The 17,317-nt window shown below is 41.0% G+C and overlaps 1 protein-coding gene across 6 annotated transcripts in view; it reads left to right on the top strand.

Moving 5' to 3' along the window:
* The window catches only part of SYNE2 (spectrin repeat containing nuclear envelope protein 2), a 155,073-nt gene that overhangs the window by 87,483 nt on the left and 50,273 nt on the right, over nt 1-17,317 (top strand). For 4 of the 6 annotated variants that reach the window (XM_042814203.1, XM_042814205.1, XM_042814201.1 and 1 more), the window contains 18 exons: nt 1,461-1,628; nt 2,224-2,349; nt 3,771-3,877; nt 4,301-4,442; nt 5,387-5,518; nt 6,108-6,260; nt 6,519-6,728; nt 7,784-7,885; nt 8,802-8,921; nt 9,091-9,291; nt 10,802-10,975; nt 11,541-11,672; nt 13,182-13,378; nt 13,988-14,120; nt 15,007-15,189; nt 15,622-15,768; nt 16,617-16,793; nt 17,033-17,200. In XM_042814203.1, coding sequence (XP_042670137.1) covers nt 1,461-1,628; nt 2,224-2,349; nt 3,771-3,877; nt 4,301-4,442; nt 5,387-5,518; nt 6,108-6,260; nt 6,519-6,728; nt 7,784-7,885; nt 8,802-8,921; nt 9,091-9,291; nt 10,802-10,975; nt 11,541-11,672; nt 13,182-13,378; nt 13,988-14,120; nt 15,007-15,189; nt 15,622-15,768; nt 16,617-16,793; nt 17,033-17,200 — 2,772 coding nt within the window. The remainder of the gene's footprint in view (nt 1-1,460; nt 1,629-2,223; nt 2,350-3,770; nt 3,878-4,300; nt 4,443-5,386; nt 5,519-6,107; nt 6,261-6,518; nt 6,729-7,783; nt 7,886-8,801; nt 8,922-9,090; nt 9,292-10,801; nt 10,976-11,540; nt 11,673-13,181; nt 13,379-13,987; nt 14,121-15,006; nt 15,190-15,621; nt 15,769-16,616; nt 16,794-17,032; nt 17,201-17,317) is intronic. The other 2 variants (XM_042814202.1, XM_042814206.1) reach the window with 1 other exon arrangement.

The following is a 17,317-nucleotide window of genomic DNA, read 5'->3' as shown; positions in this document are numbered from 1 at the left end:
TCCTGAATACATTTATGTAGCTGGCTGTATCTCAATCCCATTCAGGCTTTGTGTCAGTGTTGGCTTTGATAGGGCAGTCACAAGCAATAAAATCAAGCAGACTTCAGGCAACGCTAGGCCCTGCTGAGTTCCTGCCAGCTTTTAGCAGTCTGGCTCAATGTTAATACATGAACTTGACAGGACAGAGGAGCAGAAAAATATTTTTCTATCCTAATCAAGATCTATGTAGAAAAATATCCAAAGCACAAAACAGGAGTGGTCTCTGGATAGATAGATATGATGTAGAACAATTAATTTATTGCAGTTGATTTCTTTGCAGTTGAGCTGTGGTTTCTGTCTCCACATTTAACTTTATAAACATGAGTTTGAAGTAATGCAGAGATGTAATTCAATTCAGAACAATGTGAATCAGCAACCAAATCCCAACAGTTTCCAGTGGCCTGGCTAACGCGTGGTACCAGTACTGTGTTTTGGTAATTTAGGTTGGATGATTGTATGTTAGGAAGGATCCTTTGCAGATGGGAGGGGCTGCTCAGGGAGGTGGACTGCTGTCCTCAGCTCCACTTGGCCTTAGGATACACATGTCCCTCTATCACTATTGAAAGCCCAGGGGCATTTCAGATAAAATAGTTTCAGCGGTAGTTGTCACCTTAAACTGAGCTATAAGGTTGTAAATTTATTCAGCTGAGACAGGCTTCACCTTTTGCTGATTCTGTTGTGAAGCCAGTAGCTCCTTGCAGTGGGTGGAGAGTTAGACGTAACTCCTTAACTCATCACAGCAAGATTTGTGTGAGGTTTACCAGTCAACACCAATGATCTGTCTCTATTTGGTGCCCAAAACTGTTTTTAGAACTGATGACCTCCTTTTAAAGGCTGCCCTCCATACACTGGTAAAATTGTATTGTCACATGAGCAGAAATTCTGCCATGCTTCTGGTTGATGAGATTAGAAGGAGTGAAAACTGGCCTTACAGTGAGCATCAGGTCAAGGATTTCTTCCTCACTTATCACAGTTTTGCAGTTTTAGTAGTGCCTCGGCCTCACGGTGAGGTCTGTTTAGCTCATACATCCACGGAACTGGACCCTTCCCAAGGGTGATGTAGTCAGTCTGTGCTCTGCCTTCTTCTCTGATGTGGTGTGTTGTCTTCTTAGTTATTCCAAATGAAGTCTATTGGTAATTTCTGCTTCTCTTTCTCGTTACTTAATGTCTGAGTTATACAACTTCCCACACAGAAGGTGTTCTGAAACAGTTTTGTCTTTAGCACTGTATTAAATGCACTTTGTTGTTCATAGCAAAAAGAGGCTATTATAGAGAAAATCCAGGGAGCGTGAAGCTATTGCTAATTTTTCTTCTTTCTGTTCATTTTAGATAGGGTTAAGTGTAAGCACTGTTTTAAGAATGTTATCAGGAAAGGAATATTGTACTTCTAAAAATGAATAATTGACTCCTGTCACTTCTAGGTGATGTTATCAGAGATTGAACAAAAGGTTCTTAGTTTACTGGAAGATGGTGGAAACAGTGCAGGCCACCAACAGGAGGCAGAGGAGCTTTCCTTGAAGCTGAAGGAAGCGAAGTGTAATTTGGAAAAAGTCCAGATGATGCTTCAGGATAAATACAGTGAAGAGCAGGTAAAGCATATGAATTCTGTGCCGAGGAAAAGTCAGAGTTCTGTAGTAGCACAAGAACAGTTAGAGCTTACCATGTGAAACAAGGAAAGGAGAAGAGTCAATCAGAAATGTCAGACTTGTTATTTTTTCAGTTTGCACTGCGGTATGATGATTTTTCATTTGCAGTAAGTAGTGGGACTTCCAATGAGTCTTTGAGCTACATCTTTTCAGCTTGAAGTGCTCAGTGGCAGTAGCTGAAATTTTTTGAGCAATGCAGGAAAAGGATAAAAATGTTTGGTGATGTTTTTTGTTTGCTTTCTTTCAAAATACCATCATGTTTGTGATAGTATCACAGCAGACAGGCCTTAAAGCAGTAACTTTCTTCAAAGAACACCTAAGTGGCATGAGCAGCTTTCCAGTACCACAGCCCCCCAGCTAGACCTGGACAGAAACTGAACAGAAGTGTTCGCATGAGTACCAGCTGCTTTTGCACTACTGATTTTGTTTACAAGTGTTCCAAAACAGCTTTGCTTTTGCTATTTCCCCAAACTGCACATGGAGATTCTGGCCTCTTGTCAAGTCTGGAAGCCTTCCCACAATGGGTCTCTCTTTACAGATTCCCAGCAGGGAGAGGAGTGACCCAGAGTCCCTCAAGATGTTGCACTCCAATGGCTCCAGCTTGCCCCAGCTTGGCCTCACTGAACAGCCTTTCCTCCAGCAAAATGGTTTCCAGCACCCACAGGTAATTCTTCTGCCTGTTCTATATCCACAGCACATGTAGGGGGCTGCTGTGTATATTAGCTGCTGCAGTTTTCACTGTGGGATCAAGTCTGCCAAGGGCAGGTACCTTATACACCTCTCCTAGAGGATTTGTGGAGTTAGAGAGGATGGAGAAAGGCCTCCAAGCCCTGGAAACTCTTTTTTGTCCAAAAGGTTTATGATTCTTGCAAAATTGTATGGTACCCTTGTCTTTTATCACATTGGTTCAGATGGCGTCACCCACCCGATTTCATGTGTTTAAAGTGCTGATGTATTTTTAAATCTGAAGCTGTATACTGAAACTGGTTTGGCAGTTTTGCGTTTGGACCGGAGGAATCCCAGTCATCCGTACAGACTGGAGGGAGAGTCCTTGAGAGCAGCCCTGCAGAGAAGGACCTGGAGGGTCTTGATGGATCAAAAGCTTAACATGAGCCAGCAGTGTGCTTTTGCAGCTCAGAAAGCAAGTGGTATCCTGGCTCCATCAGAAGAGGGGTGGCCAGCAGGAACAGGGAGGTGGTGTCCCTCTCTGCTCTGCTCTTGTGAGGCCCCATCTGGAGTACTGTGTCCAGGTCTGGAGCCCCCAGTACAAGAAAGACAGGGAGTTGTTGGAGAGGGTTCAGAGGAGAGCCACGAAGATGATCAGGGGACTGGAGCACCTTCCCTACGAAGATAGGCTGAGGGAGCTGGGCTTGTTCAGCTTGGAGAAAAGAAGGCTGGGGGGTGACCTCACTGCAGCCTTTCAGTACCTAAAGGGAGCCTACAAACAGGAGAGGAATCAACTCTTTGAAAGGGTAGATAACTGCAGGACCAGGGGAGATGGTTTAAAGTTGAGGGAGGGAAGATTTAGGTTGGATGTCAATGGGGAAGTTTTTTACAGAGAGAGTGGTGAGGTGCTGGAACAGCTGCCCAGAGAGGCTGTGGATGCCCCGTCCAGGGGGTGTTCAAGGCCAGATTGGGCAGCCTGGTCTAGCATTAAATGTGGGGGTTGGTGGCCCTGTGGCAGGGGGTTGGAGATTTGTGATCCTTGAAGATCCAACCCTGGCCATTCTGTGATTCTTTTGAAGATGGATTTGACTCAAAGGCTTTGTGAACATTCTCCCATGAACTAACTCGGAATGACTCCAAGGTCATTGTTAACATTATAAGATATCCTGTGAAACTCTGTGCTCTGTGAACTACTTCTGTTTTGCTAACTGGATATTCTGTAAAAATACATATTTATAGAAAATTGTTTGGTAACATCATATTTAGACACTACTTGCTTTTTTTCCTGATAGAGGCATTCTTAATTTTGCTTGCTAAATGGATTCATGTGAAAGGCGATTGGAAAAGCACAATAATAATTTCAGAGCAATACTGCAAACACAATTGATTTTTATTGTTCATTCTGTTCTCTGTTCACAGGATCTGAAAGTAAAAGCAGCAGAGCAGAAGAACCTCATTGACTTCATTGAGTCATGTGTGGAAAAAATGCAGCCACAGTTTGAGGATGGTGTGAAATCAGAACCCAGGTACAAAGCAATAAAATCACTCCCCACATTCAGTTATGTACAACTTCCCAAACCCACAGAAACTTTGCAGGAGCACTGCAAAGCACTCCTGTGCTTGTAGAAGAAAAATTGCAGGAGCTGGGGGATTTCTACTATCAGCAGTCTGGGGAAACTGAGTGTCATTTATGTGACAGCTTCCTTGATACTGGGCTGACTGGAATGCCCACAGTCAGTCTTGATGTCAGGCAGGACTGATGCCTTCCATGAGCTGAAGCAGGCCAAGCAGAGGACAAGTTGGGTGTCTGTTCCCAGCCATGCGTTTGGTTGCATTCTGTTTTGGGGACAGGTATAATAGAAACTAGTCTTACACCAGCAGTTTTACAAATCTAGTTTTGTTTATTCTACTTTAGTATTTGACATTCTAATAATTTTTTCTTAATACAGCAATGGGGAATCTGATCCAAAAAGCAAGCAGGTTGATCCCACCTTAGCTCCAAAGGACCAAACGGGTAATAAATGGCAATATTTACAACAAGAGCTTTCCTCAAAGATGAAGTCTCCTCTCTGCCAGCTTGTGGAACCTCAGGTCCGTTTCAATTCAGTAAAGCACTCTTTGTGCAGCCTGTTGGTTTGGGTGAAGATAACTATTAGGGTACCTTCCTTGAGTCATCATATCATGTCTCTTCTTCATCAGATAACTGAAATCTTTGCAAGTGCTCTCTAGAAGAAATTGTTACTGCATACTGCTTTTATGATTGTCTTTTAATTTTACTTTGAGGTAGATGACTCTGGAGCTATGACTATGAAGTAGTGTGGGAACACGTAGGTGAATTCTGGCAGTTAGCATTCAGAGCTGATGTTATCTGCTTAATTCTTTTAAGGAAATTAGGCGACTTATCCAGCCAGCTCCCAGCTGATTTTTATGGATGTGGATTAAGTCTCAGTTCTTGCAAGTGAGAACATTTTGGTCAGAAGAAACTCTAGCTTGAATTTTCTTCTATGATTCACCATAGCGTTCTTGCATTCTCTCTGACTTATCAAAAGTGGTTTTACACTGCCATAAGAAAGTGCTATGCATTTATTCAGAGCAGACTGCAGAATTTTACTGCTTGGAAAAAGTGTTTTCTTTTGCTAGCAGTTTTGTTCACATTCAATTAGAATGACTCGATTTGTTCTCTGAAAGAAGAAGAGTACTGCATTAAATGGAAGAAAATTGGTCATGTAAAAGGATGAATGACTGCTCATACTCACGTACTGCAGTGGGCAGCAAGCCTGCTTTAATACAGGCTACAGCCTGTAGCCCCTAAAAGAGGGAATCAGAGGCTCTTTTTTTCAGTCGTGCTCTGATCAGGACACAGCCTAACCAATTTATTCTTGACAGCAAAAAGGGAATGCTATCCTAGTGTTTTATATTAATAAGTTGACACTTCTATTTTAATGTTTTTTAAAAGGGATGTTATGTAGTTACCCATAGCCCAGACAACATTCGAGCTGTTCACATAACTGCAGCATTCTCTTTCTCAATGTCAGATTACAACAAAACTGAACATGCTGCCCCGGGGTGCGTTCCCAAATGCAGGAGCCTCAACCGTGGAAGAGCTGAAAACATACACTGTGCAGCTGGGAGACCTAAGCCAAGAAGCAAACGTGGTGCATGCACAGGTACAAATGGCATGTTTTAGCATTGCCAAAAACACCAGGAAATCTAGACACAATGCACTGTTTGGGCATTGAGAAACATAGACAGTAATCTTAGTATTGCAAACGGGACTTATTGTACCTTTTGTAGCAGCTGGGGGGTATAATGTACATTCAGCTTAGGATTTTGAGGAGAAAGATTGCAAGTTTCAACCATGACACTTCTGCTACCTGAATCCAAAGACATGCTAGTATGGATAAAGATTGTTCCAGATTGTTCCTCGGGCTCTGTTAAATGAGGACCCTGTAAATGACTTTAGTAAATATGCAATATATGAGCTGACGAGGCAAGTTCTGTTGTGCCTGTTCCTGAGTTTAGAAACCTGTGAAACTACATCCGCTCCTAATATACTGAAGGTCACTCTCAATTTTGGCCTGGACAGCTCTGAGTATTGCATGTATATAGCTGTCCCATCCAAGACTGTCCTTCAGTATTTCATGAACTGCATTTTATTATTATTAGCTGACTAAACTTCTAACTTCATGCAAGCAAACAAATCTTAGGTGTGCCTTGGGTTAAAGTAGTGAAAAATTCTGACTTGCCTTTACACAGGAGAATGTGGCAGAGGAAGTTTCTTCCAATTTGGACAAAAAACTGTTTGAGCTACTTCTGGCAATCAGCCGGTGCTTGGATAATATGGAGGAGATGTTAAACACCTCAGTCCTCTCCACTGAAGAGGCAGCCGTGCAGCAGGTTCTTTATGAGGTAACTTTCCTAGAACATCCAGGGGAAGGAGGAGCCATGGTGGATTTCTTTTGCAACAAGAATGTATATGGCCTGACATTTCCTCTCATTTTTGCTAGTATTACATGGGAGTAGCACAATCAAGTTATTTGGTGGCGCACAGATCTGGGCCTTTTGCCCGTTAGCAAACTGCCAGCTCGTGTACCACTGCATTTTACAGGCAGGTCTCCTTTGACAGAGACCATTTTCACTCATGTTATCTTTTTTCCAACTCTTTAGACTCTTTCTGTTGAGCTGCAAAAACTTCACGCTGATCTGAGTGATAAAAAGGATGATCTTTTAAAGTCTATTACCTGTGCTGGTGGGAGCACAGATGTGTTCTGTGAGTGCTTTAACAACTTACAGGCATGGTTGGAACAGACTCAAGCTGCCACTGCTTCAAGGAGCAATTCAATGAAAGCTGGGCTGGATCATAATACCAGTTATCAGGTACTGCACTGCCAAATGCACATCTTTTTTCACAGCATCTGTTAGACTTCTCAGTGTTAATGCATTCGGGTTACAAATGAGGCATCTGTAATGGTCTTTTTTTTGGTACTGAACAAACTTGTCTTGGTCTCTCAAGAAGCAAATATATTTTGCTTTTGCAGCGCTGTTTACAGAGCTGACTGCCTCAGAAGCCTTGATCACAGTAGAAAATTTGCATGCAAAGTATAGAAGTAACTCAGAATCCCATGTATGCTGATCTACAGGCTAAACCAAGTGTCTGTGGGGAAGGATTAGGCCAGGGAAGGGTTTGTGCATCCTTTCTTCCGCCTCGTGCATTCAGGAGTGATCAAAGTTAGTGCAGTGCCAAAAGCTCTGTTGTTCTCAGAATATATGTTATGAGACGCTGCTTTTTGGGTGCAGTGTCTGCTCTACAGCCATCTGGAGAGATTGGTTGGTTGGAGATTGGTTTAACCCTTGGTATTTACTGTTCCTTGAGATTTTGTGCCACAGTAGCAGAAAGTGTGCCACAGTCTTGCAAAGTTATGTTTTCCTTTCTGAAAGAAAGAAGAACTTGGTCTTTAAAATACATTTTCTGATGTTCAGCAGAGCTGCAGTGGCTCATCATCAAGTCAGCTTATCTGTGCTGCTGAATAATAAAATAGTTCCTTTGAAGAACACAGTGACGTTGTCTCCAAACAATAACAGGGCTGATACTGCTATGTTTACTCCTGCAGAATCCATTGAGCTCCATCAGTTGTCAGTAATAGACTTATTTTGTCATTTTCAGACGAGAAGAATTTGTTTCTCTGTAAGTTTCACAGATCTTTACAGTCACAGAAGATCATTGTGACAGAGAAATCTCATTTTTTTTATACGCTGACAGGGAATTTCCCTCTCTAAATTATTCCTTTGAGCACAGAATGTGTATGCTTTTTTGTGTGTTAAAGTGAAAAAGTGCTTTTTCTGTAAGAGAGAGTTGTCTTGTTTGCTGTATTTTTGTCTGCTTGTTACTATACTTGTATGTGATATACTTCTGACGATTGTTACTTTTTCAGAATGAAACCAGGCTGCTTTATGATCAATTAACTGAGAAAAAAGCTACTTTGCAACAATGTTTGAACTCAATTCGTGGACATAATGTTTCTGAGCAGCTTCAGGTAATTTCATTTGTGGGAAAAGAAAAGCTAATGTTGCCAGTTTTCTGTGATTTACTGTTTTATATTTTCAAAAGTTTGAGTCTCACTTATGTTTTAAGAATGAGAGGAGAGAGTTCAGTATTTATCACCCCTTTTTACCTACTCATCCCGGCCCATAGTTGGACTTAATTCCAGTCCTTTTACTAACTGACGGGGAGGAACCAGTGTCCCCACAACCTCTTAGAACAAATACACCCCAAACTATGGCAGAGAAGAGAAAAAGCTACACAAAGTGAGGCACTCCACACATTATGCCTTCCTGATATTCAAAGCTCCGCTTTTTCTTCATGGAAATAGGACTGCATTGTATCTGCTCATTCAGGAGGTATAAGCACTTCATCATAGTGTGGCATTTGACCAGTTAAAGTTTTCTTCAACCTCTGCAGGGATTAGCAGAGAATTAGAAATGGACAGGCTGCATATCCTCCCCAGAATGCTCATCTACTTGCTGCTGGAGCAAAAAGGGGTTCCACAGACATTTTTGTTAAGGGCTCATAGCCTTGTTTACAGGCTTATTTTCTGCCAGGCTGAAAGCCTTTTCAGATCCCAAGCAGGGGCTGCTGCCTTGAACATATTCTGTGAAGCAATCACTCTTAGAAAAAGAACATCAGCAGTACATAACTTCCCTTTGTTCAGAAAGAACTTGTCTCAATCCATCCCTGATTGAACCTTTCCAATTCATGAGAAAATGGTATTTTCTCAGGCCAGATTCCTTCTAATAATGGCTGTTGAGTTAGTAAACTGAAACATGTTGAATGTCATACTGAGACACAAGACCTATATTTCCTTCCTGGCTGTGCCACGCAAACCCAGTAAGGTGTGCATGAACGGTCTTGTCTGTTCATCTCATAAACTTATATTTTGTCTTTAATTTCAGAAAACTGATGCCTGTGCTTTGGAACTGCAAAACTTTGAAAACCAAGTAGCAAAACTGAGAGGCTATGGGGAAAGATTCCAGTTACCTGTCACCTTAATCCAGGAAGCTTATAAATTAGAGGTAAGAACACAGTACAGTTTCTACTTATACAGCAAGGTTTGATTTTTCTCTGCAATGTTTTTTAAGCACCAAAAGGCTGATAGTTATTTTGCAGTCTGGGAATGTGCACTTGGATTTGTAGGATTCGTTTATGTATTTCATGAATCACTAAACTTTGTTCACACTGCAGGATGTGTTGGATGACATGTGGGGGATTCTGAAAGCAAAATATGTGGAGCTGAATTCTCCTTCCATCAGTGAGAGCCAATATGAGGACTTACTTTGTGGGTTTGCAGAGCTAGTTGCTATTGGACAAGAGAAGATTGCACAAGATGCAAAGCAGCTGACAAAAAGCAGAGCAGCTCTACAATCTCACCTGGAAAATCACAAGGTATGGGATTCTCTTCACAGCCCAGCTCCTGTCAGATGAGCACAGCCAGAAAACTGTTTAATGAGTTTTCTTTGAGTATCATAGAGAAATTATCTGATAGCATACAAGAGGGACTCAAGTTCATGCAGAAAATAATGCAAAGCTTTTAATAATCCAAAATAGGACTCACTACAACAAGAAAGAGAAGTTATTACAACTGCAGTTTTGGTTGTATATTAAAATCAGGATTTCAGTTTTGCCAGTGTAAAATGTGCTGTGACTTACCTCAGAACATAAAGATGTGTGAAGAAAACATGTCCTTCCAATTTTTTGTAATTAGATTCCTGGAGTTGCTGTCTAACAATTGAGAGCTGAGGCTTTGCTTCCAGCATTCTATGTCCTTGTGATCTGATGGAGGAAACTTAGTCATAACAGCTTTTTTTCTGAAGGGAGGGTACTTTAGATCCTCCTCTTGTCAGTCCACCGTTCCTTGTTCCCAGTGCAGTGTGTTTGATGGAAGATCCTTAGAATACATGTGCGTCCCCATTGATTGTCCTGCTGCTTGATAAGAAGCCATGACCAATGCTAGTCACTGCAAAATATCTCTGTCATGTTAATGCCTTGATTTAACTGCTCCACGTAAGCTCAAACTCCCTATAGAATTGCTTCAGCATGCCAAGCACTGCAGATCACTACTTTAGAGCCGTAAGAATGATGTTTGTCACTTACTCACAAATTACCCTTAGCAAAGTAAAATGTTTGGAATGTATTTACAAAGGAAAACAAATACAGAATAGATTTACATTCCAAACTTACACACGTTGATTTACAAAAGAAGGAACTGCAAAACTAATTGTTCCTGCCCTGGCTATCGAGACTTATCAGAGTGCTCACACAGTCTAGGATACAGTCCTAAAGTGAAATCCTTGTACTAATATTAGTTCTTAGTGAAGAAGATCTTGATGGAAGTATAATGTTAAGTCCTTAAAACATTTTCAGGGAGGAAAGTATTTTGTTGAGATTCAGCCGTTTCCCCCGGGGTTGGCTGAGCTATAACTAAATCAAGCTCTTTGTGTCCTTCCCACTTCTTAGCCCTTAGATCTGGTCATGCCTGATGATTGGAGTTCTCCCATCTCCCATCAAGGTTAGAGAAACTGAGCAATGGCTGTCTGGTGACAGCCAGATCCTCCCCTCACACTAAACTCAAGTATTGTTAAAACTCTTCCATTTTTGTCCTCCAATATCTTTGTATTTCATATGAACTGAAGGTGTAAATGTAGATGATCTTTCTTTATAAATGCATAAATGAAAACAGTATATGCAACTCATCACTGGTTCCTAGTCTGACTGCAGAATTATCAGTAACCCATCTTGGGCTGATGCAGCATTTGGGTAGAAGGCTGCTGATCTAGCTTTGATGGACTCTGAAAGCGTCTGCTTTTCTCAGTGAGCCCTCTCTCTCTTCTGCATACTCTTGCCCCAGGTGCATGGTTTCTCTTACATGGCAAGATTTAATTTGTTTTTTTCTCAGGACTTTTTCCACAACCTCATGACTCACATGGCTTTCATGCAAGCATTTTCCAAGAAAGTGAATCCCTCTGTCCTGCAAAAGAGAGAGAAATTCTGGAGAGGGCTGGTGAATGAAGTCAGATTGCTGGAGCAGAAGGCCAGCCAGTACGGTATACACTTAGAGAAGTTGTTAAAGGTAATGAGCCAAGAGAAACCCACGGTAAAAGCTGAAGGGAGAAGGAAAGGGTTCCTCCAGAAGCAACTACCACAGCAGTGATTCTTTCTCTAGTAGTTGTCCTTTCATATCTCTGTTGAATAGCAACTTGTTCTCTGTGTGGCAGTAAACTGTTTTTTTGCCTTGAAGCACCTTTGGAAGTGGGCATTTCAGTCTGTTACTGTGATGTGGGTGGGACTGCATGACTTCGTTGCAGTAATTTTGTAATGCCTGGTCTGACAGTAGAGCCATTATAGTCATAAAATACTGGTACTATTTTAAAATTAAATACAAAGGTTGCTCTTAAAACCCCCCTAAGGAAGTGAAAACTGAAGCATACCTCTTTCAAACTAAGTATCTTGAAGATATTCATTGAGCTATTTTATCTGTGTTAAAATCATGTCTCGCTTTAGTATTTTCATTTTGCTTAACTGCTTATGTGTTCTGTTTCATTAACACAAGGGCTGCTTATGCTAGGTTAAGCATTAAGTCTGATGTAGTGAAAATGCCCATGTGTGTTACATTAATGATGTGATTTGTTTTTTAGGAATGGACTGAATTTGATGATGAATGTCTAGCATTCAATAAGGAGTTAGAGGCACTTGCTTCTATGTTGCCATCTGTGAATTTGGTTGAAGAAACAGAAGAAAGATTAATGGAAAGGATTGCACTTCTCCAGGTATTGATGTCTCTCTAACTAGTTTTGTTCTTGAATCTGTAAGGCTGTCAGAAGAAAAAAAAATTAGAGTATGAGGAGAAGCCAGTTTGCAGGGCACTATTTGTTTGTTTTAGTCTGTGTGGTTATGTACACTGGAAACTTCTGTGTTACCTTTTATCTCCCATCCTGATTCCTGTCTGACCAATGAAAATAAAATTTCTTTTGTAGAAAATGGCAAGTAGACTACTGGCTTGTTCCCAACTGCATGCCTGATGGCAGAGCTACACCTTTATTTAGAACATCAAGTCCAGCTTAAAACATCTAAACTGTTTGAAACATGCAAATATAAGGATATAAAAGCAGCCTTTGTGGTTGCTTTATAAAAATGACAAGTAGAGTTCCATAAGCTCAGTGATATGTCCTCCGAGAGAGATCTGCATTCCTCACAGACTTGACCTTCCTATGTCTTCAGAGGACCTACTCTATTAGAAGTTTGGGAATTGGGTCTGTAGGGAGTCCAATTTTGTATTTAGACCCATAGACTATGAAGTCAGAAAAGAATTACTGTGATTCAGTGTACCTGATTGTATAAAAGGGACAATGGGATGTTCTCTGAAAATTCTGAGCTATCTTTTGAGATAAATTCACAGTAGATACTGACAATCACAGTGGCCCTCTGGTGCTTTTGATGCCCATCACAGTGATATCGGAGATACATTATATTTGCATAGCCAGTCATTGTGAAGTTGTTTGGTTTCATTTATTTCTTAAGAGTGAAGGGCTAGTTAAAAACTTAAATCTTCATTTTCTTTAATGACATCAGAAACGAAGTAATAAAATTTTGTAAGATGTTTCTGGGAGAGGTTCAAGCACTGGAGCTTCACAGTTTCAAGGACAAAGCAAAATAAAATTCTCTGGAACATAATTCCTGTTAGACAAATATCCCTATTAATATTAAATATTCTGTCTGGAGAGAAGTGAGAAACTTATGTATCATATAATTGCTCTTTTCTGCCTTCTCACCAGGACCAATCTCCTTCCCGGAATTTCTTCTTTTCCCTTTTATCATTTTGACCTTCCAATGAAGTGTCATTATGGCACAGTCATGCTTTGTTTTTATTCAGCTGTCTAGGCAAGCCCAACTGATCCTGTGTCTTTGATTTATTATCTTCTGTTCACTCTCATTCCTCCTGGCCACCATCACTCAGTACTTATCCCAACAGCTTCATTCAAATGTCCAGTAACATTTTTCTAATAAGATAGACATAGAGGCCCTACTAAAAACAGGAAGGCAGTAATTTTCTGCTGGCAATGGTCATATGTTCAGATGAGGCAGTCAGGTCTTACAGCTTCAGTTCATAGCCTGAAGTTTACACACAGTGAAGTACAGATTGTTTCAGAATGGAAAACAAAATACATAACAGATTGAATGTAAGATTAAGATGTTAGAACAAATGATACATGTTTTGCTAGTCATGTTTTTGAGTTTTAAAATGTTAATTGTTTTACAAACTTGCCATATTCTAATAGCAAATCAAGAGCACTGTTGATGAGAAGCATGCCAGGCTGTACCAGATGGTGAAAGAAGGGAAGAAATTGCTGACTGCTGTGAGCTGTCCAGAAATAACAAGTCAGATCAGGAAGCTGGAAGAGCAGTGGTTGTCCTTAACCAAAAAAGTTGGCAATGAACTACACAAACTTCAAACATTACTCAAACTCTTGGTCAGGTGGGTTATAACTCAGAAGGCAATTGGAGATACCAGCTTGAAATAACTGATAGGCAATTATGAAATGATGTAGTGCCTTTTACTTCAAACCAGAAAAAAATAAAGCAGTGGTAATCAGAAAACTGACCCTTTATTACATAGCAGATCTTCTTGCACTTGCTTTGTTTCCCATTTACTTCTGTGGGAACGGTTTTGATTGCTGTCATTGTTAAGTCAGAGTACAAAGGTGAATGTTGCATCGTGCTGCTGATCATGTATTTGAAGTGCTAACAGGTGCTGCAATCATGGTGACTAAAGTACTTTGACTCGCATGAATGCAAGCTAGCCTTTATTCCCAAAGGCATAGTGCACAACTCCACATGTAAATGATCCCCCTTATAGACATTCAAGACCTGGTTGAAATGCTGCCTAAAGCTGGATTTCGAACCTCTCTGAAGGGGAAAGACTCAAACATGCTCTGTGCTTTCACATGGCTCTAACCAAGAGTCAGTGTGTGAGAGGTGTCAGAATAGCACATGCCTCCTTACAGTATGGGCAATTTGGAAGGTGAGAAATACATCCTAGATTTAGATAGGAGACATATGTCTGTGTTTTGTTTCCTTCTTTTAGCTACAACAGAGACTCAGAGGAGTTAAGGAAATGGCTGGATTCTGCTGAGCAGAGAATGAAATTTTGGAAGGAGCAGTCTCTCAACGTGTCACAAGATCTTCCCACCATCAGGGATAACATCGACAGCTTGTTTGTAAGTCTGATCTCCTACCAGATTGAGGTGATACATTATGACTTCTAATGCAAGTGATCCTTTTGAGTGTTTTTTTGTATTTACCATAACCCAGAAGCTGCCAGCAAAATATGACACTGAAATGACAGCATGCCCCAGAGCTACTCCATTACCTGAATGGAGAACATTGAGGATGGGAGGCCACAGAAAAACTTCCTTTAGATTGCTAGGCCAGCCTGTGTAAAATCAGAATGGGATCCTCTCATAGATAGCTCCCAGTTACAATATATCACAATCCAGCCAAGATCTGTTATGCATTTATAGAATAATAATAGCATGGCTTCTCTCTTGCTCCTGATGCCAAATGCCAGATACAGCAGTTTAGCTCAGCTGATAGGCCTCTTACCAACTGAAGAGAACTCATGGAGCAGGAATGAAATCACTGAGACTGTGGGGTTGGTCAGCCAAAATCAGGAAAGAGAAAACCTGTAGAAAAGCATATTCTAAATTTCATGTCCTTGCATGCTCCCTGGTGCTGTACAACCAGCCAGGATTTTCTGCCTTGATGTGAAATCTGACAGAGCATTGCATTGTGGAGGTTGGATAGGTGGGTGTGAGCTGGACAGAGATTTGAGAGCTAGGGTTGCTCCCTTGACCTCTGTGTGATTTGGAGATGGAGATATTTCTAATCCCCATGGAGCAAGAGGTAGTATCCAGCATTATACCAGGATGGGCACAAGAAGGCCTTATATATTGCCAGAACGTATTGAGTTTAGATTTTCTGAACTTTACAGACTTGCTAGAATCCATTTAAGACAGTTCATCCAGTAACTGAAAACCTGGTTTGTCCTGTTTATCTAATTAAACATACAATTACCTTCTTTTAAAATTCTGTCATGCACCTCAGACATTCTCTAAGGAAGTTGATGACAAATCTTCCCTGAAGTCTTCTGTGGTGAGCACTGCCAACCAGCTCTTTCATGTGAAGCAGGCTGATACTGCAGGACTTAGGTCATCTTTGGCAAAGTTTGAGCAAAAATGGGGAGAACTGATTACACAGCTCCCAGCTATCCAAGAAAAGTTGCACCAGGTAAGGAGGAACTCTCCTGCTATCTCTCAGTTCAAGCTAAATAATTATTTTAAAATGCTACTGGGATTCAGCTGACTGCAGTATAAGGCCTGCAAAGCAACTCTCTCTTAATTAGCTGTCTGTCTTGCTTTCAGAATATCTCCAACATTATACTGCTGTTTAATTATTACAGTGTTTTGCACATATCATCATCTTTGTGCTTTTATATGACAGTCGGTTACAATTAGAAATAATTTTATTTCAAATTTCTGAGTTCTCTAGCGTTTTTTTTTCAATTTAAGTCATATCTTCTCTGAATCTCAGAGCTCACTGTAAAATTCATAGCCCCATAATTGCAATTATAATGCCTGAGCCCTTCTAAAAATGCAAGATGTCATCTTCCTTGATATTTCAATAAGTGGAGTGTGGATTAATTATATTTTTTACCCCCAGCTTCAAATGGAGAAACTTTCTTCGCGGGAAGCTATTGCTGAACTAATGACTTGGCTGGACCATGTGGAACAACAGCAAGGACATGAAGAACCAATAAATGCACAAAGTAGTGTAGCTCAAGTCAGAAGTCTCCTTCAGAAGTACAAGGTAAATGGAAAACTGAAAGTCCAGGCTTAGCTTGTGACTGTTTTGCTGTCACAAGCATGGAAACAGCCTAAAGACACTGTTATATCCTCACCCTTGCTCTCAGGAGGGTTCCCCAAACAGCCTCAAAGATGCCTTCTGTTTTGAAACAGGCTTTTTGCTTCTCTGCCACACAAAACACTGCCTGCCCTGCGTACAGCTGCAGCCAGCTGTCCTGTAATCTCCTTATGCAGTCCAGTCTGTCTCACTCATTCTCTTTCTCTGGCATTTACATTATAGGATGTGTTGAGCAGGACAGCTTTGCTTCCTTACAGAGCTTGTCTCTCCGTTTGTGCTGTGCTTTAGTCCACCTTTTCACCGAGGAGTACCTCGTAATTTTGGAGCACTGTTGCAAGAATCCATTTAACTGGAGAACTTGGATTTTGAATATAACATTTTATCAAGGGAAAGGACCTTCTAAGAAAGAAGGAGCAGGTCTATGACGCTGCAGAGAGGCTGCAGCAGACTAATGACTGTTTAGATGCTAAAGCTCCAGTAAGAGCTTTATTTAAGAGAGGTTTATTGCTCCAGTCTCAGGAAGGGTTCACACCATTCTTGTACGTCTGCAGATGTCAGGGAGCCCAACTTCAAGGCACAAATCACTACATAGATCTATTTTTTCTCTGGCCTTGCAGGGCTACCAAGGGGTGCTCTGGGCTCAGGCAGGAGAACGTTTCCTAGCCTCTGGTGGATGCTGTTCTCAGGTGCTTTGATACTGCCCACTATGTCACTGGAACTGATCAGATTAAAACTGCTGTGCTAATTGTTTTATGCTTTTGTTCCTTTCTGGTTGTTTGTTTTAATTCCTCCAGGAATATGTGATGGAAATGAACTTTAAGCAGTGGATGGTAGATTTTGTGAACCAGTCGCTCTTGCAAATGAGCACTTGTGACGTGGAAAGCAAGCGGTATGAAAGGACAGAATTTGCTGAGTGTCTTGGCGAGGTGAACTTGCGGTGGCACAGGCTGCAGGCATCCCTGAACAGAAAGGTTTGATTGCATTTAATTGCTTTCTGTCTCACAACTCTGATCTTGGCAATACCAGTGCTCTGTATTTTGCAAACACTCTTTCTCCAAAAGCACTACTGAACACAGATTTTTATATTTACATTCAAAGTTCAATTTAGAAAAAAAAAAAATACTGTAGTCTCAAATTTTGTCATGGAGGGGCAGCCCTGTTTCTGCCCACCCCTAGGTTTGTGTAAATTAGAATGTTCTGTAACTTTTAGATACAAGACCTAGAACACCTTCTGGAAGATGCTACCGAAAACGAGAACAAAGCACAGACTTTATGCAACTGGCTGGAAGCACAGAGCGATCGAATGAGGTCTTTACAAACCCCAGCAAGTCTAATCTCTGCGCAGAACACATTAGATGATTGCAAGGTAAAATATTGTGTAAGTGGGATATTATTGTACAGAATTACGTAACACTTCACTTAAAATACAAAATATACTGCAGGGTCAGAATGAGAGAAGACGGGGTACCTTTGGCTAAAATATTGCCCTATTCAC

Source organism: Centrocercus urophasianus, unplaced genomic scaffold (assembly GCF_019232065.1).
Source record: "Centrocercus urophasianus isolate 14NV4802_14NV808 unplaced genomic scaffold, USGS_Curo_1.0 seq_14, whole genome shotgun sequence".
In the NCBI taxonomy this organism is placed as follows: Eukaryota; Metazoa; Chordata; class Aves; order Galliformes; family Phasianidae; genus Centrocercus; species Centrocercus urophasianus.
This window is presented reverse-complemented; position numbering and strand designations above follow the sequence as displayed.